The sequence below is a fragment of the Ciona robusta genome, chromosome 1, assembly GCF_009617815.1.
Source record: "Ciona robusta chromosome 1, ASM961781v2".
Classification (NCBI taxonomy): domain Eukaryota; kingdom Metazoa; phylum Chordata; class Ascidiacea; order Phlebobranchia; family Cionidae; genus Ciona; species Ciona robusta.
Genome location: NC_143235.1, coordinates 8,366,142 through 8,391,904, shown reverse-complemented (window position 1 = coordinate 8,391,904; position 25,763 = coordinate 8,366,142). Strand labels below are relative to the sequence as shown.

At 32.8% G+C, this 25,763-nt stretch overlaps 6 protein-coding genes across 8 annotated transcripts; 4 read left to right on the top strand and 2 right to left on the bottom strand.

Moving 5' to 3' along the window:
• The first annotated feature begins 94 nt into the window (after nt 1-94).
• On the top strand, nt 95-7,325 carry LOC149742690 (kinesin-like protein KIF3B). The gene is made up of 16 exons (XM_089894119.1): nt 95-434; nt 1,044-1,220; nt 1,592-1,786; nt 1,986-2,103; nt 2,440-2,560; nt 2,793-2,862; nt 2,936-3,045; nt 3,278-3,429; nt 3,617-3,744; nt 4,029-4,201; nt 4,484-4,708; nt 4,839-4,934; nt 5,403-5,542; nt 5,993-6,179; nt 6,325-6,416; nt 6,812-7,325. Exons 1-16 carry the CDS (start codon nt 293-295, stop codon nt 6,918-6,920), a joined length of 2,235 nt encoding a protein of 744 aa, XP_089750245.1. The 5' UTR covers nt 95-292; the 3' UTR covers nt 6,921-7,325.
• Nucleotides 7,326-7,381: 56 nt separating this feature from the next.
• Nucleotides 7,382-10,047, bottom strand: LOC149742689 (D-beta-hydroxybutyrate dehydrogenase, mitochondrial-like). 3 transcript variants are annotated; one of them, XM_089894134.1, is made up of 9 exons: nt 9,639-10,047; nt 9,440-9,581; nt 8,917-9,096; nt 8,575-8,730; nt 8,243-8,387; nt 7,988-8,129; nt 7,780-7,923; nt 7,551-7,726; nt 7,382-7,489 (listed from the first exon to the last, which is right to left on the bottom strand). In XM_089894134.1, exons 2-9 carry the CDS (start codon nt 9,558-9,560, stop codon nt 7,459-7,461), a joined length of 1,095 nt encoding a protein of 364 aa, XP_089750260.1. In that variant the 5' UTR covers nt 9,561-9,581; nt 9,639-10,047; the 3' UTR covers nt 7,382-7,458. The 3 variants fall into 3 exon arrangements, with proteins under 3 accessions (XP_089750260.1, XP_089750259.1, XP_089750258.1); XM_089894133.1 differs by having other exon boundaries at nt 9,657-10,047; XM_089894132.1 differs by having other exon boundaries at nt 9,440-10,045.
• Nucleotides 10,048-10,509: 462 nt separating this feature from the next.
• Nucleotides 10,510-15,735, bottom strand: LOC149742688 (xaa-Pro aminopeptidase 1-like). Its single transcript, XM_089894123.1, has 16 exons — nt 15,555-15,735; nt 15,283-15,408; nt 14,885-15,020; nt 14,629-14,708; nt 14,166-14,325; nt 14,020-14,101; nt 13,722-13,893; nt 13,333-13,473; nt 13,027-13,163; nt 12,843-12,914; nt 12,674-12,758; nt 12,175-12,325; nt 11,894-11,983; nt 11,756-11,832; nt 11,521-11,619; nt 10,510-10,922 (listed from the first exon to the last, which is right to left on the bottom strand). The coding sequence occupies exons 1-16, from the start codon at nt 15,669-15,671 to the stop codon at nt 10,806-10,808; spliced, it is 1,842 nt and encodes a 613-aa protein (XP_089750249.1). The 5' UTR covers nt 15,672-15,735; the 3' UTR covers nt 10,510-10,805.
• A 371-nt stretch (nt 15,736-16,106) lies between these two features.
• LOC149742687 (calcium and integrin-binding protein 1-like) lies at nt 16,107-18,981 on the top strand. The gene is made up of 6 exons (XM_089894153.1): nt 16,107-16,362; nt 16,773-16,886; nt 17,170-17,309; nt 17,499-17,611; nt 17,782-17,870; nt 18,140-18,981. The coding sequence occupies exons 1-6, from the start codon at nt 16,277-16,279 to the stop codon at nt 18,159-18,161; spliced, it is 564 nt and encodes a 187-aa protein (XP_089750279.1). The 5' UTR covers nt 16,107-16,276; the 3' UTR covers nt 18,162-18,981.
• Nucleotides 18,982-19,031: 50 nt separating this feature from the next.
• Nucleotides 19,032-21,201, top strand: LOC149742686 (UV-stimulated scaffold protein A-like). The gene has a single exon (XM_089894121.1). The coding sequence runs from the start codon at nt 19,032-19,034 to the stop codon at nt 21,060-21,062; it is 2,031 nt and encodes a 676-aa protein (XP_089750247.1). The 3' UTR covers nt 21,063-21,201.
• Nucleotides 21,072-25,761, top strand: LOC149742685 (FERRY endosomal RAB5 effector complex subunit 3-like). The gene is made up of 11 exons (XM_089894122.1): nt 21,072-21,405; nt 21,700-21,845; nt 22,170-22,304; nt 22,412-22,555; nt 22,837-22,973; nt 23,244-23,471; nt 23,698-23,810; nt 24,196-24,334; nt 24,396-24,594; nt 24,653-24,776; nt 25,516-25,761. Exons 1-11 carry the CDS (start codon nt 21,072-21,074, stop codon nt 25,692-25,694), a joined length of 1,878 nt encoding a protein of 625 aa, XP_089750248.1. The 3' UTR covers nt 25,695-25,761.
• The last annotated feature ends 2 nt before the right edge of the window (nt 25,762-25,763 follow it).

The window sequence follows — 25,763 nt, the reverse complement described above, 5'->3', positions numbered from 1 at the left end:
TATATATATATATGTGTGTGTGGTTCTATATTTATTACAAAAAGTAAACAAAAAATACCTTTTATGGCGGAAACACTGCTTCGCAACAGCTTGATTTACAAAGAACACAATTTTATTATTTTTCTGATAACATCCCGGAATTTGTAGTCATAGTGCAGTAAAGTCCAAACGATCAATTCACATTTCTCATACGAACATCAGAACAGTTAATTTTAAAGGTTGTGCGTTTTTGGTATAAAGAACGAATATACACATGCTGGAATAAGTGGAAAGAGCCCTAAGGTCCTAAAGCATGTCGAAATCAAAAAGTTCTGAATGCGTCAAAGTTGTGGTTCGTTGTCGTCCTTTAAACCAGAAAGAGGTAGAAGGGAATCATGAAAGCGTCGTATCCATGGATGTAAAGTCTGGTCAAGTTCAAATTAAAAACCCCAAAAGTAAAGTTTTTTAAGTTTATATTTTATATTAATGGGACTAAACGAAGAAGTAGAAGTAGGTACACTTTTTTCGCTAGGTGTCGGTTTATTTAAATTAAAAAAATACGTAAAAACGCACAAAACAACACTACTAACTGTTAATAAGTGTAAAACAAATTAATTAAATAATAATAATACCTTTCTAAATACATAAAACACCAGTAAGAACATCTTTTCCATATTAGGTCGGTTATATACGATCTTTCATTCAGTTTACTATCGGTGAGTTTGTGGTGCAACGGTTTGCGCACGGTCATTTACTCTCTTTGTTTCATTTTTACCGGGTTCAAGTCCCGCACAGTAAAATACTTTTTTTAAAAGTTTTTTTTTGTTTGATTAGCACGAGTTAGGGGTTAGGGGTAAAATAAGGGGTTAGGGGCTTATGTCTTATGTGTATAAACCATGAAACTAACTGCTTCCCATAGAATAGAGAAACGAATTTGTCATCGCCTCCTAGCGAAAAATGTGTTCTGTCTTCTTTGTATAGTCCCATGTATTTTATATTAGTAATGAAAATTTAGTTTGTTTTATTACACTCTTTGTATCAGCAACTAAATAAAGTTACTCTAGGTCCAAATGATCCACCAAAATCCTTTACTTTCGATGCTATCTATGATTGGAACTGCACGCAAAGCGATATATTTGAAGAAACATTTCATCCACTCCTTGATTCTGTTCTCAATGGATTTAATGGAACCATATTTGCTTACGGTCAAACTGGAACAGGAAAAACGTTTACCATGGAAGGTTAGCCAGTATGGCAACAGTCATCTGCGTGTACAACAATTTTAACAAATGTTTAGTTATATTACAAAAATATTTAGTTCAAATGAATGGTTAAAATCTTATCAGAGTATAGTGAAGCAATAAACATTACTTGTAAATGTGCCGTTTAAGTGGGTTGATTTTATTTGTTGCGCACACAAACCCCAAACACTTACTAAATGTCTCCTATTTTTTAAGAGTAAATTGTTAAAGTGGTGCATAGGCTTAATTGACATAACCAAGCAAGCTGCATCGAATATGTTTACACTGAACAACAATTTATCTTTGGTTACAAAAGTTTTTTTAACATGAGTTACATGGTACCAAACAGTAAAGATTGTTCTATATTTTAGGTGTTCGTTCAAACCCAGAACTTCGTGGTGCAATACCAAGATCTTTTGAACATATTTACAAACATATCGCACGAACCAAAGACCAGCAATACTTGGTGCGCGCTTCTTATCTAGAAATTTACCAAGAAGATATCAGAGATTTATTGTCAAAAGATCAAAGCAAAAGATTAGAACTTAAAGAAAGACCAGATACAGGTAAGGCACAAAATAATTAACATTTGGTTTACTATAATAGTCTAATAATAATAAATAGTCTGTTTTCATATTTTAATCTATAGACTATTAATTTGTTATCTGTTATTGTTTTTTATCAAATGTAAATAGTCTCCTCTGTATTGATTTTTCACAAAAGGAAAGCATGTGAACGTTATTTAAAATTGCACTTTTGTCGAAGGTGTATATGTTAAAGATCTTTTGTCTTTTGTAACAAAATCTGTGAAAGAAATTGAACATGTTATGAATGTTGGAAACCAAAACCGCAGTGTTGGTGCAACCAACATGAATGAACATAGGTGAGAGTCTTATGTTGTCAGTAATCCATCTTTAGTTTCCCTATTTAGTTTTTCTATGCTGTACCTTAAATGCTTATAGCCTCTGCCAACTGATTTTATTTTTCTGTTTTTAGATCAGGTCTATTCTATTGGTTTATTTTTCATGTACAGCAGTCTAAAAAATATCAGTTTGTTTACATATGCAAACTCAAAACTGTGACACTTTACAATGTCCTTTAAATATTTATAAATTTTATATTGATCATTTTCATTTTTTTTTATTTCGTTTTTAAATTGCATAGCATTGTTTGTTATGTTCACTTGTCATTTACTAATCACTTCATAACTTTCCAACAGCTCACGATCCCACGCAATATTTGTGATCACCATTGAATGTAGTGAGGATGGTCTCGATGGAAAGAATCACATTCGAGTTGGGAAATTAAACTTGGTTGATCTTGCTGGAAGTGAAAGACAAGTAAGTGACAGGAAGTTGTTTATAGATGGTTTACTCTAATAATAATAAACATTCTATTTTAATACTTCGATTCATAGACTAAATTTAATTTGTTATCTATTACTGTTTTTTTTCAATAATCTTAAGTCTTTTTTTAATTCTTAATATTATAGCTCTATTATTTTATTTATTTTAAAAAAAGTTACTACTTTTTCTGTATTAAATCTGTCTACGAAAAATTTACTTTTATTAGGCAAAATCTGGTGCGACAGGAGAAAGATTGAAAGAAGCAACAAAAATTAATTTATCTCTTTCTGCTCTTGGTAAGAAGCTCAAGAAATTCTAGTTTCTAAAATATTGTTACAGCTTGCAAATATTAACTGTATGTTGATGCAGGGAACGTTATTTCATCACTGGTGGATGGTAAGGGGCATATTCCGTATCGAGATTCCAAACTTACAAGGTTATTGCAAGACTCACTTGGTGGAAATGCTAAAACTGTGATGGTGTGTATTGGGAAGTAATATAAATGAATTAATGCATATCAGGATTGATGGCAATATAGTATGTATTGTGTGTAGAGGTCAAAACATGGAATTTCTTCTTTTTATTAAGTTCTATTCTTATTTTTTAACTAGGCATTATATAAGCTTCGAAGATAAATTTGAGGCCTGGGTCAAAGATAGAGTTTAGTTATTTATTTTTATGATAACAAGTTCTTTATTTGTATTTTTTCAGGTTGCCAACATTGGACCAGCAAGTTATAACTCGGATGAAACTTTAACCACATTAAGATACGCCAACAGAGCTAAAAATATTCAAAATAAACCAAAGATTAATGAAGATCCTAAAGATGCCTTACTGAGGGAGTTCCAGGAGGAAATAGCAAAGTAGGATGTTTTTTTATCAAAAAAAATAAAAAATAATTATATATATATGTTTTCTGCTTGAAATCTAATGGTTTCAAAGTAATTTGTTCAAAAAGAACAAGATATATACAATTAAAATGTGGGTATTGATTATGTTATATTTTTATTAATGGTTTTACACAGCTCAGTAACCATTTTATCTGTGCAGATTAAAAGCAAATCTTGAAAGTCGTTCAAAAGGTGGAAGAAAAAAGAAAACGAGAAGAAGAAGAAATGCAGACGGAGAGATGGTGGAAGAGTCCGGGAGTGATGATGATGAGGATGATGATGATGATAGTAAGATATACAACTACTGATGCTTGATCTTATTAAGAAGATTTGTATATAACAATACTTAACAATAGTAATATTTGGTTTAGAGATTCATATTTGACACTTTACATCAATGATTGTATTCAGCTATCTTCTTTATTTTACTTGACTCTTGACCACACTAACTTTTGAATCAGTTAAAATAATTTTCTTTTTTCTCATACCAAATGTCTCACGAAAATTGTATTTACTAAACAAACTTTCCCATCGTTTAATATCATTAAATAAAATATTTATGATTTGCACAGGTAGTTTATCAGAGGAGCAACAAGCCAAGTTGGAGAAGGAGAAGAACCGAATCTTGCAAGATAAGAGCATGGCTGAGGAGGAAAGAGAAAGGTTGTTAAAGGAACAACAAGCAAAACTAGAAGAGCTGAAGAGGCAACAGGAAGCTAAAGATGAACTGACTGCAAAGATAAAAGTTAGTTAAGCTTGCTCTTAAGTTGTAAATTCTAAATTTCTCATGAAAAGTTTTTTTTTTTGTAGAAATATTAAATATGGCTTCACTATCAAGTATATAGCAATTCCGTATATTACCATATACTACTATAGTACTATTAGTGTAATACAATGTTTAAAGAGTTGCCTTACTGTTACTGTTGAACAAGCACTTCAATACTTTATTTGCGCTTAACAATAACTATGTATTGAACATCAGTTCATGTAAATTAGAATTTAAAGATTCATTGAAGTTTATTTTCAGGCGATGCAAAGCAAACTCCTCGTTGGTGGAAGAACCATCGTGGATCATACGAATGAGCAAGAGCGAGAGCTGGAGGAGCGGAGGTTGCTTCTAGCTGAGCAGAGAAGGAAAGAACGATCGATGAAACAACAACTTGAGGCAAGGGAGGAGTCAGCACTCGAGGCGCAAGAGAGCTACAGTTCGTTGAGACAGGAAGTTGATGAAAAAACCAAACGACTGAAAAAGGTTGAACGATTGATATATTGATAGTTTATTTAATTTTATACAGGTTAATTTTACTTTTATACACAAAATATGTATAACTAATTATTTTAGTATAACTGGAAATGATTTTAACTTGTACACTAATTTCCAGATGTACACCAGACTTCAGCAACTTAAAGCTGAAATAAGTGACCTGCAAGAAATAAATTGTCGGGAACGAGAAGACCTGGAGATTTCTCAAATGAAGGTTTTAATTATTACCACCGCATGTTACTGAAACATATGTTTGTTTTGTTAATGATATGATATATATTAAAACCACAAAACAAACTTGTATGTAGGTAGGGATACTTAAATGTGACACTTCAGTGGTACCTTTAGATCACATTTGAGCATCTCTATCCATAAAAAAATTGTGTTGTTATTCCACTATAAATACACACACAAGACAATTTTTTATCGTAAACGATATTAAAATTAACAAAATTATTGCGCATTATTAATGCATTATTATCATTAAACAGACAAAGAAGTACTCTTATAGATTATATGAAGATCATTTTATCCTTATTTTGAAACGTAAACAAATGTGTTTTCACCAAAGGCTAAAAGTTCCCCGCTGTTAGAAATTGTACTGTTATATTTTTATGTGTTTTAATTTTTAATATTTTTGTCTGTATTGTTTCTTACAAAGTATATTTAATAAACATTTCAGATGAACAGAGAGTTAAAGCAGAAGTTGTTGATCATTGAAAACTTTATTCCAAGTGATGAGAGAGCTCGCTTGGAGGAGAGAATTATTTATAATGAAGAAAATGATCAATGGGAGCTGAAATCTGTAACAAACACAGCTCAGTAAGTTTGTTATGTGTTTATATGAAGGTAGTGTTATACAACAGGCATGTATAAAAAAATTCTGGCCGATTCGCTTTTAATTTTTTTTCAAGAGTTTCATAAATCGAAGTGTTTTGCGCCAAATATTGCCCATATAACCAGCCCTGCATTCAAGTGCTGCTTTCAACACATAATTTTATTTTAAACAAAGTTTCTTCTGTTGCTCCCACCAACAGAACTTTTTGCATACAAGCTAACGATCTCTGTTGCAGTCTTGGTCATAACTCACACGTGAAATTAAAAACTTGTAAATCATGTTCTATCTTTTCTGGAAAATAGGCATATTTCTGCCACTGCTGCTGTATGTAAAGGAAGCATAGCAGTAACTTAAATTCTGGACCTAATAAGTTACTATTCTACTTTCTCTGTGTTGAAAACGTATGTTTTGGGCAACAAATTTTTGATACTCAGTAATACAATGATGCAACGTCCGAAAAGTGCCCACAGTGGCAGCAGTCGACCTACTTCTCAGTATGCAAAGATGGCTGCTGCAGTTGGTTTCAATCCTCGATACAAAGGTGACAACGTATTACTGGTGGAGTTGGACATGCCCACTCGAACAACACAAGATTATGAAGGGCCTACCATTGCACCAAAGGTAAAGGGTATTAAGACAATATATCAACCTATCAAAGTGAAATTTTGGTTTACCAATCCAAAAAACTATTTAATTTAAAAAAATTTAAACTTTTTTTTATATAGGATTGGTAATAATAATGAAAACTTTATATACCATTACATAGGTTCAAGCAGCATTAGATGCAGCTTTGCAGGAGGAAGGTGATTTACAACTTGATGCGAGTGATGAGAAGTTTGTAAAGAAAACTAAACCAAGGTGATTATGAGATTTTTTATTTTAAATATTTAAAGTTGGCAATCTTGGCATTGTCCGCTGAAATAACTTTTATTCCTTTCGGGATGAGATTAATTTTTGGCCGATTGTGACATATTACCCTCTAGCAACATAGGTGCTTGTATTGGTGGAAAACAATTAATTATAATTTTGTTCTTTAGGAAAATTGCTATTTTTTGATGAGGCTATTACATTTTGTAACAATTTGAGTAAAATTTGCTTGATATTCCCTAAAACAAAACTTGTATAATACAGCTAAGGTTTCCAAACTCGCATTTAACTGGTAACTTAGAAAACAACTTGAACATCAAATCAGTTTGCCTTTCTACTTCCGCATTAAAATCAACTAAATATGTTTTTTTATATTATTTTTGTAGACTAAAGTCGGCAAAATCTCGTCCCCGTACAGCAAAGAAGAATGGAATATCAAACGGGACGGACAAACCATCGTTGTATCCAACATCTCGGGGTTTAGTTCCAAAATAAATTTCACAGTTTGATTTTAATCCAATCATACAATTTCTATAAAGAAGGCCAATTAAACTAAAAAATACATATTAATATATAGGGTTAAGCTTTATTGTGTGAAAGCTTTGTTTAGATCATAAAGTAAAGTGCTACTGTGAAAAAAGCTGCATTTTACTGAAGTATTTCTCACTTGATATTCCAAATGTGATCAGTTCCCTGTTTTGAATTCATATATTTTCTGTTGTGCAAACTGTTGTCGTAATGTCTATTTGCACGCGCTTTTATCACTGTTACATGTTGTGAGACCTTTAAAAGTATTTTCTTCCTATTTTAGTGAATTTTGTGTGAAAATTTTTATATAGGTTTCAATGCGGTGCTCAACGTTGCTTGCAAATATCCAATAAACGTTTTGCATGAAGGGAATTTATGAAATGCAATGTTTCTAATAGTTTTAATAAATTTTAATAAATAAGTTATAATAAATTAGTAGAAGCGATTATATTCCATCATTAGCAGCAATTATATTCATTGAACACCAACAGGTTTGAATTCATGATCACTTCTTTGCTTTCCGATATATGTACAAGCTGTAAAGCAGGAAGGTCAAAAGTTGTTTAAACCAAATTTAATAAAGTATTAATAATTTACTAGTCAGCGATGAAAGAAGGAAAGTGGGTAAACACAAAGGAACGAATTGTCCAATAAGCTTCCATTGGTTGATATCTTATCAATGGAATACGAGAAAGTAAAGCATCTTCATATGCATTCAACACTGGCCTGAGATCATCCATTCCTTTACTGCAATAAGTCTGCATTTCTGCTACCTGTTAATAATATATAAGTATTGCGTTACTGTTTGAAGTTGCTAAAATAAAACCCGCAAATCGAACAACTTTTTCCCATAATCCTCTTTCACATTGTCAGGCATCTTCTCCCACATTGAATCTCCCAACTTTTTCACTCCATCTTCAGTAAAGATGCTGGTTCCAGCTATATAGTTGCCAGGTTCAATAATAGATACCTTAAGATGGGTTTAAGCTGGTCAGTAACACCATAAATATTTAAAATGTTATCGTTCTTGATACCTTCACACCCCATCTCCTCATTTCATAACGCAAGCAATCAGAGAAACCTTCTACAGCCCACTTGGTGATTCCATAAACAGAGCGAGATCCTGCGATCATTCGGCCAAAACCACTTGCCATGTTCACCACTCTACCCTTCGCTCTGTACTCCAACAATATTTTAAACATATATGGTATAGTCGAAAACATTAGTACATATACATTTTGGTTTCGTATTAACTAGATATGCACCACACATAAAATGCGACATCATACCTTCTAATCAGTGGTAAACATGCTTGTGTGCATCTAATTACTCCCCATAAGTTGACCTCAGCCACCTTCTTGTACAAGTCTATAGATGACCACTCAATCTCTCCAAACGCTGATGCTCCAGCATTGTTCACAATTCCCCATAAGCCTGTGTACAAATATATGTTCAATAAAAACACCTCTTTATTTTAAAATTGTAGCATAAAGTACAGTTTCTCATTACCCACACTTTGTATAGCACACCTTCACAATAATTACACACATTAGTGTATAGTTTCACAATAATACCAAATGTAATAATTATAAAGGCAGCAACATGTGTAAAAATCTGTTACCATCTTGATTAGGTGGAATATGCATTCCAATATACTGCACGGCCATTTTGATTTCACTGTCATTAGTAACATCAAGTTGCAGGACATGAAATCGAGAAGACTGGATTTTCATTAAATGCTTCGCACCTTCACCACCTTTGTCTTTCAACAAACAACCTGTATAATGTTTTTTTTTGTATTAGTGCAGTATGAAAAGTAATTTTTTGCAATTGCTAATAATTCAATTTTAACTTATTGTTTAATTTTGTAACCTTCTTTGTAGTTTGCATTGCGTAGCCTATGGGTCCACAGTATTAATTGGTGTTGTCACATACATAAACTAGTCTGTTTTTTAAAGAATACCTGCGAACACATGCATTCCAAGGGCATGTAGTTGCTTTGCCAATAAGGGACCAAATCCCGAGTCACAACCTGTTATCAAAACCGCTTTGTCTTTTGGATTTAACCTTCCTCGAGGGAATACAGCGAATATTAACAATGCAAGAAAACATGTTGCAAAAAATGCAATGGTTGATGTGCAGCCTGAAACACAAGGACATCAGAATGTATTTGGTGATTATAGCAATCAACTCATTTTACCCAGTATGATGGAGCTATCCTACGACTGCTGCACATATAGTTTATTTTTTTCTGAAATTAGGGTACCTTAATAAGGATTCTTAGTCTATTTAAACAGCTTAATGCTGTTGCCTATTTTAGGAGATAGAAAAATAGTAGGGTCCCAACGTCCCATACAAGTGTTATATAAGACAATAAAAATGAATGTGAAAAACGTTTGTCACACTTTAAAAAGGGAATATTAAGCTTTAAAAACGACACAAAACTGCAACTGTTTAAACACATAAATATCGGAAAAATTACTTACAACCATAGTTTAAGCCAAGAATGTAAAATATTGTTGATCCAATCCACGGAACTCCCAGCGCGAATACAAAAGTGAAAACGGTGGCTCCGAAGACACTTCTTCCGAGTTCGCCGGTAAACATGTTTCTATATGTTGCCCCTTTCTGCGATAAAAACGATTTTGTTACTTCATCAGTTAAATGCACCACGTATACATTCACTTCCCCTGTCTCGTTTACCGTGAGACTACCGACAGGTGGTTACTTGCGCAAATTGTTGGTGAAGTGGCGAGCATTGCACGGCGATGACTCTACTTTCTCTCTTTGGGTCAAACTTGTTGTTTGCACACTCTCGATCGAAGTCATGTACCACCGGTATCAGCTGATCCACCGCATTTCAGCGGCGTCACACAAATTTGTTGTAAACGTGATATTAGGCAGCTTGTTCTAATGTTGTAGCGTAGCCTATGTATTATTATACGTCCACGGGGGTCATCATAACACAGGACCAATCGCGCTCGGACTTTTTGTGCACACTTCTCGCTTGTGCTTGTATTTGCAAAAGACAGAAATTGCGCAATACGTTTATCTGTGCGTGACCGTGACTGTCAATTTTTGCCAAGGACGTGACCTTGACTAGAAGGCTTTGCTTCATCATCTATTTACAGACGTGTGTACTTAAACCATTGAACTTAACAGCTAATCATTGCGCTCGTTTTACCACCTCTTCAGCGGCAAGTAAAGTTATATAAAACCATTTAACCACTGCATCGTTAATTGTCTAACGTTTAGGGCAAATCATCCATTCACGCCAATAAACATATTGATCAGAATAACATATAGTAAGGTGAGGGAAGATGGGACACTTTTTCATTCAATTTTCTTTTACCAATTGGTAGTTAACAAAGAACATTTAAAGAATTCTTAAACCGTATTCTTACGACTCCCATAGACCGTTGGTAATTGTTTAAAACACGATCAGGATAATTGGATATTATGCGCTAAAAGTGTCCCCTTTTACCCCCACCCCACCACAAAGGTATTACCTGAACCTAAAAAAATGTCCTAGTTTGTAACAAATTTACCACATAAATATGATTATTCCTATATTTCTGTATTGCAATACTTTTATCACAGCTCAATAACAAAATTAAAAACACATAATAGTCGAACTTTTGAAATCGTAGTCAGCATAGTATGGATTTGTAATATTGGTTTTAAAACTCACATACTGGAAAAAAAACTACATCAGAATACGTTAATTGTAAGAGTTTTTAGAATGAAAATGCATGCCGAGGAAAAATATTGGAATGTATTATTTGAATGAAATATATCAAATTCAATTAAACATAGCCCTAATCACAATAATGCTATGAAACACAATAGAAATTACATAGGTTTGGTTTGTTCTATCAACCAATCATATACATCGTTGTGACCAGATTTCTGCAGCTGAGAACCAATCACATCACGGCATTTCTTATGGTAATTATTCAACCATGCAAGCTGTGAGAAAAAAAATTTAAATGTTTACTTATGTTTCTCACAATTGTTTCATTTTCTTTAGGCACCTGTACATAACATGAGTAAACCTATATAGTTTAATAATTAAATAACTTTGACTTCGGTTATATTAAAACAAGCTCGCCACGATCATTTCACAAAACAAACTTTAAAATTTAATGTTTCCAAAAATCAGGTTATTTTTTGGGGTAAAAATGTAAAATATGCAACAATGCGAGCTAAATGCGACATACTATAAGGCAATAAATAAAAAAATAGACCTTTGCACTGCTTTAAAACACATATTTTTTACAGAGTAAACTGGGATACTGTTAGCACCATATTTCTATATTTTTCCTGATTGTGTTTTTAACACCTGACAGCGCTGTTTTACAGTCTTCGGGCTTTGGTTATATGTTCGTATTTTTTGATGACTTGGGACAAGAAAGGGAAAATGGGACAAGAAAGGGGAAATGAAACATGTCTCATCTTACCCAACCTTCATCTTACCCAATAAAAAAATACACCACGAGTTGGTATAACTAAAAAAACTAAAATAAAAACGTTCATGTAAATTCTGTTCATGTAAGCAACACTTTACCTCTTCTGCAGTAAGAAGTGATAGCTCAATCATCTTTGCTTGTATTGGAACCAAAGCAAGCGATTCAAATTTAAAGAACTGCTTACCATCAAACCGATACTGAAACAATTTCACAATAAGTCAACATAAAATTGATGATTTTAGTATTATATATACATAAATCAATCTAGCAGTTTGTTAATATATCTATAAATTAGATTGCTTCTTAAAAATAATCTGATATTAAAATAAATACCGGTGTTTCTGCACTTTTACAAAGAAGAGCATTCTCTATACGAATTCCAAACTTTCCATCTTCATAATATCCAGGTTCTAAAAACAAAACATTATTTTTACATAAACTAAATACAATACAACATTGAGCATAACCCACCATCTGTAATAACAAGACCAGCTTTCAATTCAACATCAGCAGCAACAGAAACAACTCTCTCACTATTTCCAATGTACATACCAACTGGACCTGTTTAATATAAAGTAGTTAAATAAAGATAATGATGATAGTGCCACCAAACATAAAACTCTTTGGGTTAATTGTCAGAAAACTACAACATCTGCCATTTGTCCAGAACATTTATTAAAACTTTGTTTTGTTCATTAAAGTTACCTAAAAAAAATTCTATTGCACAAATATAAAATATATTGAAATCTAACCTTCATGTACATTAAGGAAACTCCCAACACCATGTCCGGTACCGTGTCTGTAATCCAACCCAACTTTCCATAAGTGCATTCGAGCAAGAGTATCAAGCCAGTATCCCTTTGTACCAGCTGGGAATACTACATTTGCGAGACCAATATGACCCTATATCAATCAATGTAAACTGGATGAAAAAATGTCACTTATTTATCCTTAGGTGATGGGCACTGTATCTTTATAATATATATTTTATACACACTGTGCCACTTTCAAAGGACAACGTAATTCTGTGCGTGATTGATTAACACATATCATTTTGCTATTTAGACAACCCATTAGTGACCACTGGATAGGGGTAAAGTCAATAAGCATCTTGCCCCAAAACACATATGCTAATAATGGTGTAAGCATCTAGCATAAAACAAAGAATCATTTCAGCTGCAACATAAGCACTCTGACTACCAAGACTTTCTGGACACCTATACACAGAAAAACTAAACCCAATACACTTACTTTCAGCACGCGTGTGAAGCATTCTTTGACATATTTACTTGGTTGACCAAAGTGCACTGTTCGTGTTGTATCAGTTGTTCCTGTCCTGTTACATTAAATACAATTCAGTTTATGAGTTTAATAAGTTTTAATTAAAGTTTGCAGGGAACAAGGTTACAATTGTAATTACCTGTACTGACCACCAGAATCACATAGATATACTTCATTCACATCAACCACACGATCACTTTCTGGATTTGGACTAAATTTAAAATTAAATTTGTTAGTTTTCTCTTAATATTTCTTTTTTATTTCTAAAATGAGTTAATGTTAAATTGTTAACACATGTTTACTGCATTTTAAAATGAATTCACCTGTAGTGTATGATGGAACCTGTAGATCCTGAACTGGAAATAGTTTGAAAACTGAGGGAAACAAAATCCTGTTCTTGTTGTCGAAATTCAAATGATTTTTGAGCAGCCGAACACTCAGTGACTTGACCATTTGGTACCTAATTATATGTTTCATATTATTTACTTATGATACAGATTTTTAAACGAATATACATTAACATAAACAATACATTTATTGTCTACTGGACTTGAAAAATGATTTAAGCTATTTCTTCAAATAAAGGGTTTAAAATATATACAAATACAAATATTTCAAAAATCTTGGACCTCTTGCTCCATCCAGTGAAAGAATCTACAAAGAGCAACCGCGTCTTGATTATTCGCTTTAATCATTCCATTGATCTCGGATTCATTTTTGAAACACTTTATCATGCTGATTGGACTGTTGGAAGACATGTGTCGGTATTTCTAAGGATGGAAAGTAAAATATGTGAATTAAGTGCCACAACTAAAAAGAGGTTAGGTTCTTTTTTAAAGAAACTTCATTTAGGTTATTTCATCAACAACTCATAATTTTCATTAGGCCAACATTTTTATTAGGTAAAAGAAAAAGGCCAAAGCGGAGTTAAAAACTTGTTTATGACCCTCTATGACAGCAGATGTAAGATATAAAATGTAGTTTTATTTTTTTACCAAGAAAAAACATAAATTAATACCGAATATATGCTGGATACGATTGCTTCACTGGAGTTGGAACTGAGCCAAGTTTTTTGTGATGCACAGTTGTCCATAAGAAAAGGAATAACATCATCATAATTATGTATGGTCACACTTTTAGTAAGATGAGATGATATCTCCGGTGTAATCCGGGATTGGTTAATGAACAAACTGAAAGAAAAAACAAAACTTAAAAAGGTATTTTTTTGCAAGCTTATAGTAACTATTATACCCTATGTAAAAAAATCAGTTTGATCAAAATTGTTTCGGTGTAGCAAAAAAAAAGAGACTACTTACTGCACACTATCACAACCAACAACAGCGTATGCTAAGAACACTGGATTGTATTGAATGTCTGATGCTCTTAAGTTGAACAGCCCTAAAGCATATATAAAAAAAATACATTATTTTAAGTTAAAATAAAATGCCCACGCTTTACATACATGCAATTTCATCAAGTGCTGTGACTACTGTCCATTTTACTTCCTTATCTTTCATCATCTGTTGAACGTTTGTTATCTTTTCCAAACACGTTGATCCAGCTGTGCTCTGATCAACTATGATGAGGTCAGAGCATGGATATGAAGGTCTGTTGGTCCACACCTATGGAATAAAAGCGTAGAAAACATATCATTCCCACTATTCCCAGACACATTCTGTACGGTAGGGTGGGGAAAGATTCTATTTTCTTGTCCCATTCGGTAGTTATCAAAGCATATTAGGTGTTAAAGGTGGGGGTGTCCCATCTTACCCCACAACCACAGTACTATATTTGTCTATATACACAAAACAAATTATTTACAAAAATATATATTTATATTGGATTTTCTTTTTATGATCTTTTAAAACCTGAATGGTCAAATTTAAACAGTTGCTTTTTTAATTCATGAAACATGTTTGTTTTACCTCATCTACCAGATCTTGTTTAGTTTCCAAAAGTTTGTGTCCTTCTTTTTCAAGTGCTTTCTTCATTTTATTCCATGAACCTTCGCAAAATAATCTCTTTAATAAAGATCACTAATGCTGTATGTATCAATATCATAGTAAATGAATCTTACAAAGAAGTTTTACAAATTTTCACATATAGTTTCGAACTCGACATCAAACATTTTGTTTAATAATGCACTAAAATAAATTCTAATGCAAACAGAAAAGTGATTACTTGATGAATATAGAAGGGGATTGACTCCAACACATGAAGATGCTGGTAATACAGTACAAAGCCAATCTTCTATGCTTGGTGTTTCAGGGATGCCCATTTTCATCAAGGTCCAATTGGAATCCAACTGTTGCTCTGCCTGGTATTTTACCCAAGCAATTTTTAGAAATGTTTTCAATTTATGGGGTTTGGTAAGTAGATATATAGGTAAGGACTCTGTAGTTTTGCCAATTATATCATCTATTTTTTCAAGTATTTTACTATTTAAAATACATATACATTTTTAATGTAATATCCTTGTATTGGTCTGGTTTTAAATTTGTGGTTTATACTTAAGTTGTTATAAATGAATCTCACTTTATTTTACGATGTAACTAATGAAACCACAAATCTAATAATACCTGCAAAAAGTATCTTCCATCTGTCCACAATGCAGCTTCACTTTGGGTCACCACAGCTGTTCCCGCTGAACCAGTAAATCCAGAAATGAATGCCCGGCGTAAATCACACTCAACCAGGTATTCACTCTAAAATATAATCGTTTAAAAACAGCAAATATCAAACCTATCTTTTACTTTATATATATATATATATATATATATATATTAGTGCATTATATATATAGCATACACATGGAAAAATATGTGATAAAAATAAATACAAAGGAACAAACCTGATGTGCATCAGATGATGGTATAATAATTGCTTTGAGAGGTTGATCTGTATACGTTGCAGCATTCATTACATCTCGGAGCCGTGAAACCAACTTTGTTGTATCTTTTATTTTCATTTTGAAATTTTGACGGGATGCTTATGAAACTAAATAATACCTGGAAGTAGTGGTAGAAATAGACGCTTTGAATTGTAACATATATTGTATATACATGAGGTTTTTAGCATTATTCTTATGCATAGACATTGTATTTTCGGCTTTCAATATATGTTAAAGCATAGATAGGCCATAAATACACCATACGCCTACAAAATACATTTATATCAATAGGATACGGCTTAATTAACAGCTGTTTAAGACTTAAGTTATGACGCTCTGTAGCATAGATATCTATGGTAGCAGCAAAGCTGGTAGAGTATTCCTTGGTTCTGGTCACGTGAGTATATCAGCTGTAAATGAATGACAGCCATAGCTTTATGACGTCACGGAGACCATTGTTATGTAATACGACAGTCGTAGCATAGTGTTAGTGTAGTGTATACTACGGTCGTATTGTTTCACTGTGTAAACGATGACGCGTTTATGTATTTTAACTAAACGAGAAATGAGGAGTGACACCTATTTCATTTACAATGCCATATTTATCGTTTTTTTATTCAATAAAATTTATTGACAGTGCATTAGGAAAGTAACATAAGTTTATATTTGGATAAATCTGGGCCATGGGATCTGCGAATAGTCATTTCACGAAAGATGAGCTCCAAGAATATTCTGAACTGACGTTTTTTACCAAGCAAGAAGTTTTACAGTAGGTTCTATTTGTAAATTTTCCTTTTTTAAATTTAACCATATCCAGGCTTGAATGTAAGAAATGTATGTAACTTTGTGCAATAAAGCTTGTTATCCTATTTCAGTAATATCATTATTTAGTAATTTACTAATGTTGTAGTGTTTACAATGTAAAACTTGTTCTTGTTGTAAATCAATGATTCCCGTTTTAATATTTGAATATATTGAGCTAATTCATGCAGTGTTTGTACTATCCAAACACAGGCACAGCTTGGTATTTTATTATGACATGTTAGATTAAAAGTTTTTAAAAATTCCCCAATTTTTTTACTATGGGGGACAATGCTGTCACCATAAATTTGTAATTAATTGTTTATCTAATATGTTTTATTAAACTTGTCCAATAACTGGTTAATCCTCCTTTTTTAGTGTATTTGAAAAGTTTGTTGAACTTGACCAAGACAATGTGAATAATGACAAACTTTGTCGAGTTTCCATGGAGAAAGTTTGTCAAATGCCTGAACTTAAAGTCAATCCATTTAAGTAAGTTGCATTGACTTTTGTTTTCTAACTTATTTATATGCGGAGATGTTATAGCCTGTTTGCGTATTTGGTTCCTGTTTCAGTAGCATTTAAGCCTAGCTGCGTAGGATTACAGTGTTGTAAGCGGAAGTTGCCAAGTTTAAAGCATGATACTGCTAACTTTAACAGCATGTAACTCTGTGTGCAAATCATTTAACACATCAATCAGGCAGTAGTGGCTTATGTGAAACATGCTATTGTTTCCCTTTTTTGATCAATCTGTTCATCATAAAATTATTTACAGTGATCGAATATGCCGAATTTTTTCAACCTCTCAAAACTTTGACGGAAGTTTGTCATTTGAGGATTTCTTAGACATGATGAGCGTGTTTAGCGATCAGGCTCCTAAGGGTCTGAAGGTGGAATATGCCTTTAAAGTTTATGGTGAGTCGTAGCACTTCTAGAAGTCATCAATTCTTTTTGTTATAAGGTGAAACAATATCATAATTTATCTGCTACTACCAGGTATAATTAGTTTAAATATTATTATTGTAGTGTTTATTTTTTCTGCCCAAAAACATTAATTGCCCAATTTAGTTGATGAAGACACCTTATTAAATCATCTATTTTCAGATTTTAATGAGGATGATTTGCTTGATGCTGAAGACATAGAAATGGTTGTAAGTCGACTGACTGGGTATGCTGGTTCACTAAAGGATGACGAGATGCAACAACTTTTAAAAAATGTAATATAATATATTAAATTTGTTAAATCAGTTTACAAAAGTTAGATTTTAGTTTATCTTTGAACATACTATTCCTGGATATCATATTGTTTCTATTTATGAGAACTATGTTTTGTATTATACATTATATATTTATTTATGGCAAATATAATATATCTATCTTTTTTTAGATAATGCAAGAAGCAGACCTGGATAATGATGACCAATTATCTTACGCAGAATTCGAACATGTTATCTCAAAGTCTCCTGATTTTCTTAAGTAAGTTTCACTTACTTTATCAATTTCACACCAAGTTTTGGTAAAGGTTTTTGCATTGCAATATTTTTTGGTTATTTTAAAGCTAATAAAATATGACAGACATTTTTCTGTTTGCTAAACTAAGTTACAAATTATTTTGCTTCGGCCAAAGAATCATAACTGGTATTTGTGTCTCTGATACAAATATTAACATTTGTTTTATAATAAATAATTAAAGTTTTATATTATTCCACTGTTCGTCGCAATTTATTTGATTATTGTTTTTTTAGCTCATTTAGAATTCGTCTTTGAAAAGAACAAAGTGATTGAAAGAAAAAATGGATGAATTGAAAAGATATACTTCATATCATCATTCATAGAAATTATAACATTAAGTATGTTGTAGTTTTGTAACAGTAAATCCTCACGTTATGAGTGCCTTTAGATTGTTTCATTAGTTTTATTTTTTCACTTTCAAATTTCCACACTTCCAGTCTAAAGTGTACATGATAGTCTCATAACTTTTCATTCTTCAAATGCAGTTCATTCCAACGTGCAGTTTTTGTATTCTTTATATATACATATTATAAACGTGCCTTAGCTGTAACTATAACTCAATGCTTTAATGTCTTTGCTACAAACAACATACACAATAATAGTTTCCACGACCACTTCCCCTGTTGACCACAAAAATATTATTTTTTGCACTTTTACAGGTATTTTTCTTTTGCACAGTCATACTTACATATGATATGTAGCATTTATTTCTTATCGTAATGACCAAATATTTTAGAATTGTTATCAGAAAATTCGCTCAGATAAATTTTTATTGCAGTTAAAAAATTGTAATGCAGTACTTTTGTTGTTATTATTTGCTGCTTTTAACTTTAGTTTCTCAGTTCCTTTTTATACATTTTTTGGTAAACACCAAGCGCCAATCTATGTGGTAGAGATATACATGCCTTATTCGTGTCGATTTTTGAAACATGTGACCAGCTAAACTTGCTGGGGTTTGTTCTTTAAGAATTGTTATACATAATTGAGTGTCTTAAAAACAACATTGTAAATGCATTTGGGTTAAATGTAAAAAAAGTTTACTAAATAATTACTTGACCATATATTTACATTATAGGTTGAACAGGTGTACTGAGTGTAGGATAGAATAAATTAACATTGTTTATAATGGATGGTGAGGAAACGGGGCTCTCCCACACAAGTGAACTTGAGGAACTTGTAGGAGCGATGGTGACCAGCGGCGAGCCCTCCCTGGAAAAAGAAAAGTTAAAACGTTTAAAACAAATTTGCAAGAAAAATAATGACTTTGTGAAGCATGCATTTCATCTTCTAAAATTGCAATTAAAAGAGGAGCATGCTGAAGTAAGATATTCAACATTTCAGATTATTGGGGAACTGTTTGTTCGATCGCATTTGTTTCGCACTTTACTTCTTGATCAATTTCAAGAGTTTATGGACCTCACCATGGAAACTGACTTTGAGAATCCATTGCCTCCTCCAAAACAAGTCGCTGAAAAACTTAAATTGGAATCATTGGCAGCAGTTAAAGAATGGAACGCCAAATATGGAGTTGCATACAAGAAACTTCAGCTTGGATTTGACTTTTTAAAAGGAGTGAAAAAAATTAATTTTGATAGACCTCAACCAGTTCCTGCTCAAGTACAGCAAGTAGCAGAGGTACAACTCAGCAGAAAAAAAATTATAGCTGGACAGCGCCTTGATAAACTGGAGAAAGAAATGGAAAAAACAATGTGGGAAGTGGTGAACTGTTCTGTAGAAATTAAAAGTTGTTTGGATCTGTTGATACCAACTTTTAATAATGATGAAAATAATAAAGAACCAGAGAACACAGATTCTGTTACACCCAGGGATACTGGTTTATTTGATAGAGATTACAAAATTGAACTGAACTTAAATGAAGTTTCATCTGTAAAAGTAATGGAGACCACAGACAATGTTCCTATCCTGGAGCGAGCAAAAGATTGTCACCGATCCGCTAATAGGTTGTTTATTCCACGAGTTAAAAGATGGTTAGCAACTGCAGTGAAATATGGGGCTCCACAAGAGACAGTAAAACAGCTGATTGATATAAAACTTGAGCTGGAAAGAACTGTAGAGAAATATAAAGAGGTCCACTTGTTAAAGGATTCAACAGCTGATGGTTCAGATTCAGATTGTGATGACTTTGAAGAAGTGCCAACTGCTCAATGTTTTGTGGAACCTTTGCCAATCTTACAACCACAACCTTCAACGTCTCATAAACAAACTCCAAAGAAAAAAGCAATTAAAGTTTCAAAAGATGTAAAACCTATATCTGCTAAGTTGGTTGATACCAATGTGTGGACTCCTCTGAGTTCCGATACTTCACTTGATGATCCGACTTCTTATCAATATGCTCTTGCAGTGCAAGCAAAAAAGAGAAAACAAGTCGGTAAAGAAGATGATACCACAACAAAGAAAAAGCCTTTGAATAAAATTATGAAAAAAATTAAATCAGAGCCAGGTGTTAAAAAGGACGCAGCAAAATCATTGTTAGAGGCTGCACCCGTTGTTCCATATGGAAGAGATCTATTGGTTTGGGACAAAGAGAAGATGGATGAACTTCGTGAAACTGTTAAAATGGGCACTGCACAAGAGTATGATGTAGGTCATCGATTTTGGACTGGAACATCTGCAAGTGAAGGAGACAGTGGCATCTCGGACGCTGCTTTAAATTCCATCACTTCTCGAACAATAGAATTTTCTGGTGACTTTAAGCCAGTGACGAGGAGCTGTAAAGCTCCTTTACCAAATGGGAAGCTGTGTCCACGTCAGGATCGGTATAAATGTCCTTTTCATGGGAAAATAATAGATCGTGATGCATGTGGTGTACCAGTTGGTGGAAACCCCGATCAGCCTTCTACATCTGCTGCTGTTGATAACAGTTGGCAAGATTCAGATTTTCTTCGAGATTTGGAAAGTAATCTATCAGGTAATGTAAAGCTTGGCTCCAAAAAAGATGGAAAAAAGAAAGGCAAAAAGAGAGATTTAAATGGATTGTCGGATCTTAACGCAAGTAAAAACACAAGTCGGAGTCGTCTGGTAAAGAAAGTATTCAATCCAAGCAGCATTAAACGAGTATCTGAAAAACTTGATTCTCTTGATGCTAAACGAAATTTTGACAAGTTCGGAAATAATTTCAATTATGCTCTTAATTAGAATTATATTATGCTCTTAATTTTATTTTTATTTAAAATAAAGAATTTCAGTGTTGTTTACACTGTGCTTCTATTTCGTGACATAATTTTAATACCTCTATTAAAATACACAAAATCATTTATTTTATTTGTTTACAAGATCGAGCAAAAAAGCGTGAGCCTTAGTATGAATGGTAATACATTAGATAATGGTGATAGGACGTTTGAATATGTGGTTTCCACTGGATCTAATAAACCAATACAAGAACTTCGGTTTCCTGTTAATGTATTGAAAGTTTTTGATGTGAGAGAACTTGTTGCAAGGGTGATGAACTTTCATCGAATTCCTTGCTTTGTTGAAACAGGTAATACCAGATACACCATTACTTATTACATAGGTCAGCTGAAGCAAAAGCCAACATGATGATATAGGCTATATAATGCATAGAACGTCTACAATGTATGTAAATATAGAATGCGCTCAAAGGTTCTTATTATTCTAAATTATTTTATTACTCGAGTGGGTTAAGTTTGGTGTTACCTTACCCTTTCCATGGTCTAACTCTTGTATGAATATAATAATAAACATGTTATCATCAGCTTAGAAACCCCAAGAGGTATTCATGATATCCATCTAAGCTAGCTATCTTGGTTGTTAGAATTGAACATGAAACTAAAGAAGTTTGTTGATAACGAACGAATGAATCTCCACGATCATCAAGCTGCGTTGCTTTTGCAAAAGATAATAGATGATCCCACGTTGATTGATCATGTGGCAAAAGTGGTGTCTGATAAATATGAAAATGTAAGCAGGTTATCTTTTGTTTAAATTAAACATGGCTTTGTAATAAATTAACAGCGTTAAAATTACCAAGGTATATTCAAACACTTTGGTGCAACAGCCACTTTTTTCACACCAATTATCGTCGCGTGTTTTAACAACTGTTGTTTTGCACTTGGTTCTGTTCTTTTTATTTTTTAAATAACACCATCTTCGATGAGATAAATACAAATTATGTTATGTATCACTACTAATAGATTATTTTTTACCTATTTGAACTTAGTTTGTATTGCCACCAGTTGTATCCTGTATATGTACTTGGTAAATTTATTTTTTATTGAATTTTAGTCTTGGCAAGAACATGCTCCACCATGTCTATCTCAATCAAATAACTTTCCTTTGGCTTATCACCACCTTATACATTCAACTGCCATGCAAAATCTACTTCAACTTGAGAAAAAATACCACAATGCAGTTTCAAAGGTACACTAAGTAACTCATTTAAATAAACAGATGTATTAGAAAAGAAGTAAATATCAGTACACAATATCAACAGACAGTAAACCGTTTTGTATTAATTGGATTTTTAGTTTCTTGCTGACAAAGAACAGTCCTTGTCAAACATGAGAGAACGCCATCGAATGGAAATGTCTCGTGCATGTGATAACGTGGGGTTTGCATATACTACAGAAGATGTTTCTATTCTTGCAACAAAACAATTGGCAGACTCCAATGTATAAGTTTTTTTTATGCATTCTCTATTTGATTTTACAGTTAACCGTTATCATTTGGATTTACTAACTTATTGATGTAAACTTCCTCATACATACTGTAAAGTTTGTCAGTTTATCAAGTAAGCTTTTATATTGTTTTAAGATCATATCCATTGGCAAAAAAATGGGAAGAGTGTGCTAAAATATATTACTACTTTGGTGTTAATTTGCACTTGTGCAAGTTAAAGGTTTTTGGAAAAATATAAAATCTGTATCATAATGTTTAGCAAATGTGTTCACAGAGATTGGAGAAACAATGGAAGGATAATTACAAGAAGTTAACCGAAAAACAGAAACAAGAATATTGCGATGTTGTTGTTAGGTTTTCAAAAGAAATGAAAGAAAATGAAGATAAACTAAATGAAAATGGAAACATTTTGTAAGCGTGTTTGTCCTTTTTCTTGAATGATTTGTTGGTCATTAACAATAAATATAAAAACAAAACTGCACCATCGACTTTTCACGGTAATGTAGATTTTCATCATTGTAGGTATCCACTAACCACTGCATAGAGGTTATGTTGTATAAATTCTCATAAAAGTATAAAGCCATTTGAAGATGATGTTTGTTTATTTGGTTTAAACTTAACCACCTAATCAGTAAAAAACATGGTGACCCTTATTTTAATTCTGTTATCTTTTATTGATAGCATGGAGGTCCAGAAAATCATCGATTCTTCATCACTTGGCATTCCAGTAAATCCAAGAGATGCTCCGGATGAAAGAGATGTTGTGTCGGAGAACTCGATCACTGTAAGCAGCGGGATTTCAATGGAAGAGAGCTTCACCATCAATCTTGGAGCGCAACTGAAAACTATGCACAACATCAGACTTATGGTTGCTGACATGTTATACTTCTGTAGATATTCTGATGATGGGTACGCTTTGTTTGTGTAAATTTAACTTTAACTTATTTTTGAGTTGAAGTTGATCAAATATGTGTAGTGATATACAAATTATTATGCTTTATTTATTTAGGATTTATTATTTAGGTTTGTCTATTTATTATTTAGGTTTGGTTTTAAATAAAGTGTGTTATTTAGCATAAACATATTTAATACCATTTAATTACCCATCTTTGTAAAACGCAATCATTATTTGCAGAGAAATGGAAGCCCAGAGGTTTCAAACTGCTATGTCCCTTTATTCAAACTCACTCTCGGCAATTATCTTACTTTCTGATAAAAATTTAAAAGAATGCACTGGAATTGAAAAAGGTAGCATTGTAGTATAATATTAAGGGAAATGATCTTCTGGCTTGAAAACTTTTGTTGATTTAACCGTGGCTCATGATAGATAAAATAGCTTTTAATAATATGTGTAAAATTGATTGTAGCGGACTATCAGTTTACCTGAATATTTTGTGCCTGGTTGCAAAAGCAACAGAACGTCTGGTACAGGTGTTCTTAAACTAAGGGTCATTGAAAGTTCACAGGAGAGTGTCAAAAGATGTCAAAATAAGTTTTCCTTTAACGATACTACCATTTATATAATTGACCCTGTTTTTGTTACTAACAAAACTTATTTTTATAGTATTCCAACAAAAGAAGTTTTAATGGTTTTAAATTACATAAAAGTTTATTTTTGGTGCATTTTGTTTAGATTTTCGGACAGTTTGTGAATCATCCACTGAGTTTCATTTTGATTCCCTTGACGAGCAGGTGGCTAGAGTGAATGAGCATGCTATGGTAGTGAGGCAATCTAGAAGTCAGACATTGACTAACACAGACTTAAATGACAGGTAATACAATGAATGTTTGTACTACTTTGTGAATATTGTTTTCAGCTTATATTTATCACAGGAATTCGAGTTTAAAAGATGAGGATGAACAAGGTGTATTGACGGAGGGAGATTTTTACATAACAAAACATTCAAATCTCTCCCAAGTTCACCTTGTGTTTCACCTGGTGGCAGAAGAGAGTCAGTTGCGAACAAAAGCTTCTTTGACCAATGTTACATCACGACATCGTGTAATACTTGGAATGCGTCATATAATGAAGGTATTCATTTGTAAATATGTTTTCTTTATGTAAATAATGTTCTAATGTTATAACACAGGTAGCTTCCAGTCATGATATTCGAACAATAACTATTCCATTGTTACTTTGCCATGAACTTTCAGAAGAAATAACATTTCAGTGGTGTGTCAAGCGTGCAGAACTTGTCATGAAATGTGTCAAAGGTAAAACTTTAACTACAGTTTGTCTTTAAGTCTTATGTTAAATTTACATACGACTTATTATCCAAATGTCACTCTCTTTTTTCACAAGTGGGCGCTCCTATTAAGTTTAAAATTTTGAAAAAAATACACAAAGAAACACTTTAAATTGGTAATAAGTGTAAAACAAATTACTTAAATACTGAAAATACCTTTATAAATATATAAAACACTAGTAAAAACATCTTTCCCAAATTAGGTAGGTTATATACGCTCTTTCGTTCTGTTAACTACCGTCGGCTCTGTGGTGTAATGGTTTGCGTGCCGTCGATTATTCTCTTTGTTTCGTTCTTACCGGGTTCGAGTCCCGCACAGTGCAATACGTTTTACTTTTTTAAAGTTTTTTTTTGTTTGATTGGCACGAGTTAGGGGTTGGGGGTTAGGGTTTAGAAGTTAGGGGGTTAGGGGTTTAAGTTTTTTGTCTGTAAACTGTAAAACTTACTGTTAGGAAACGATTTTTTATAAAATATTGAAATACTATACCAATACACGTTTTATATCTCATAAAAGCGGCATTTTTTTGACGTTTTAAGTCCCCAGAAAATAATAAAAAAAATGAGCGCCCACTTTTGAAAAAAGAGAGTGACATTCGGATAATAAGTCGCATGTGTTAAATTTTAAATTATGTTTTTGTTCTTACTACACCAAATCTTAGAACCAGGTTCATCAGAAACATACAATTTTAAAAATAATCATTTTAAAGGTTTTATGATGGAAATGGCGACATGGGATGGTGGAATTTCGCGAACTATTCAGTTTGTTATTCCACCTGGTGTTTCTGAGGAAGCTTTTGACAAACTGAGGTCTGCCCTCCCTGAAGTATTCCGTACCACATCAACTCGTGATTTGACACCAGCCCACAAAAAACTTCCCACTAGATAACAGCTATTTGTTTTGATCAGCAGTTTATATTTTACAGTGCAATACACCATGTTTCATTAATATTTAACC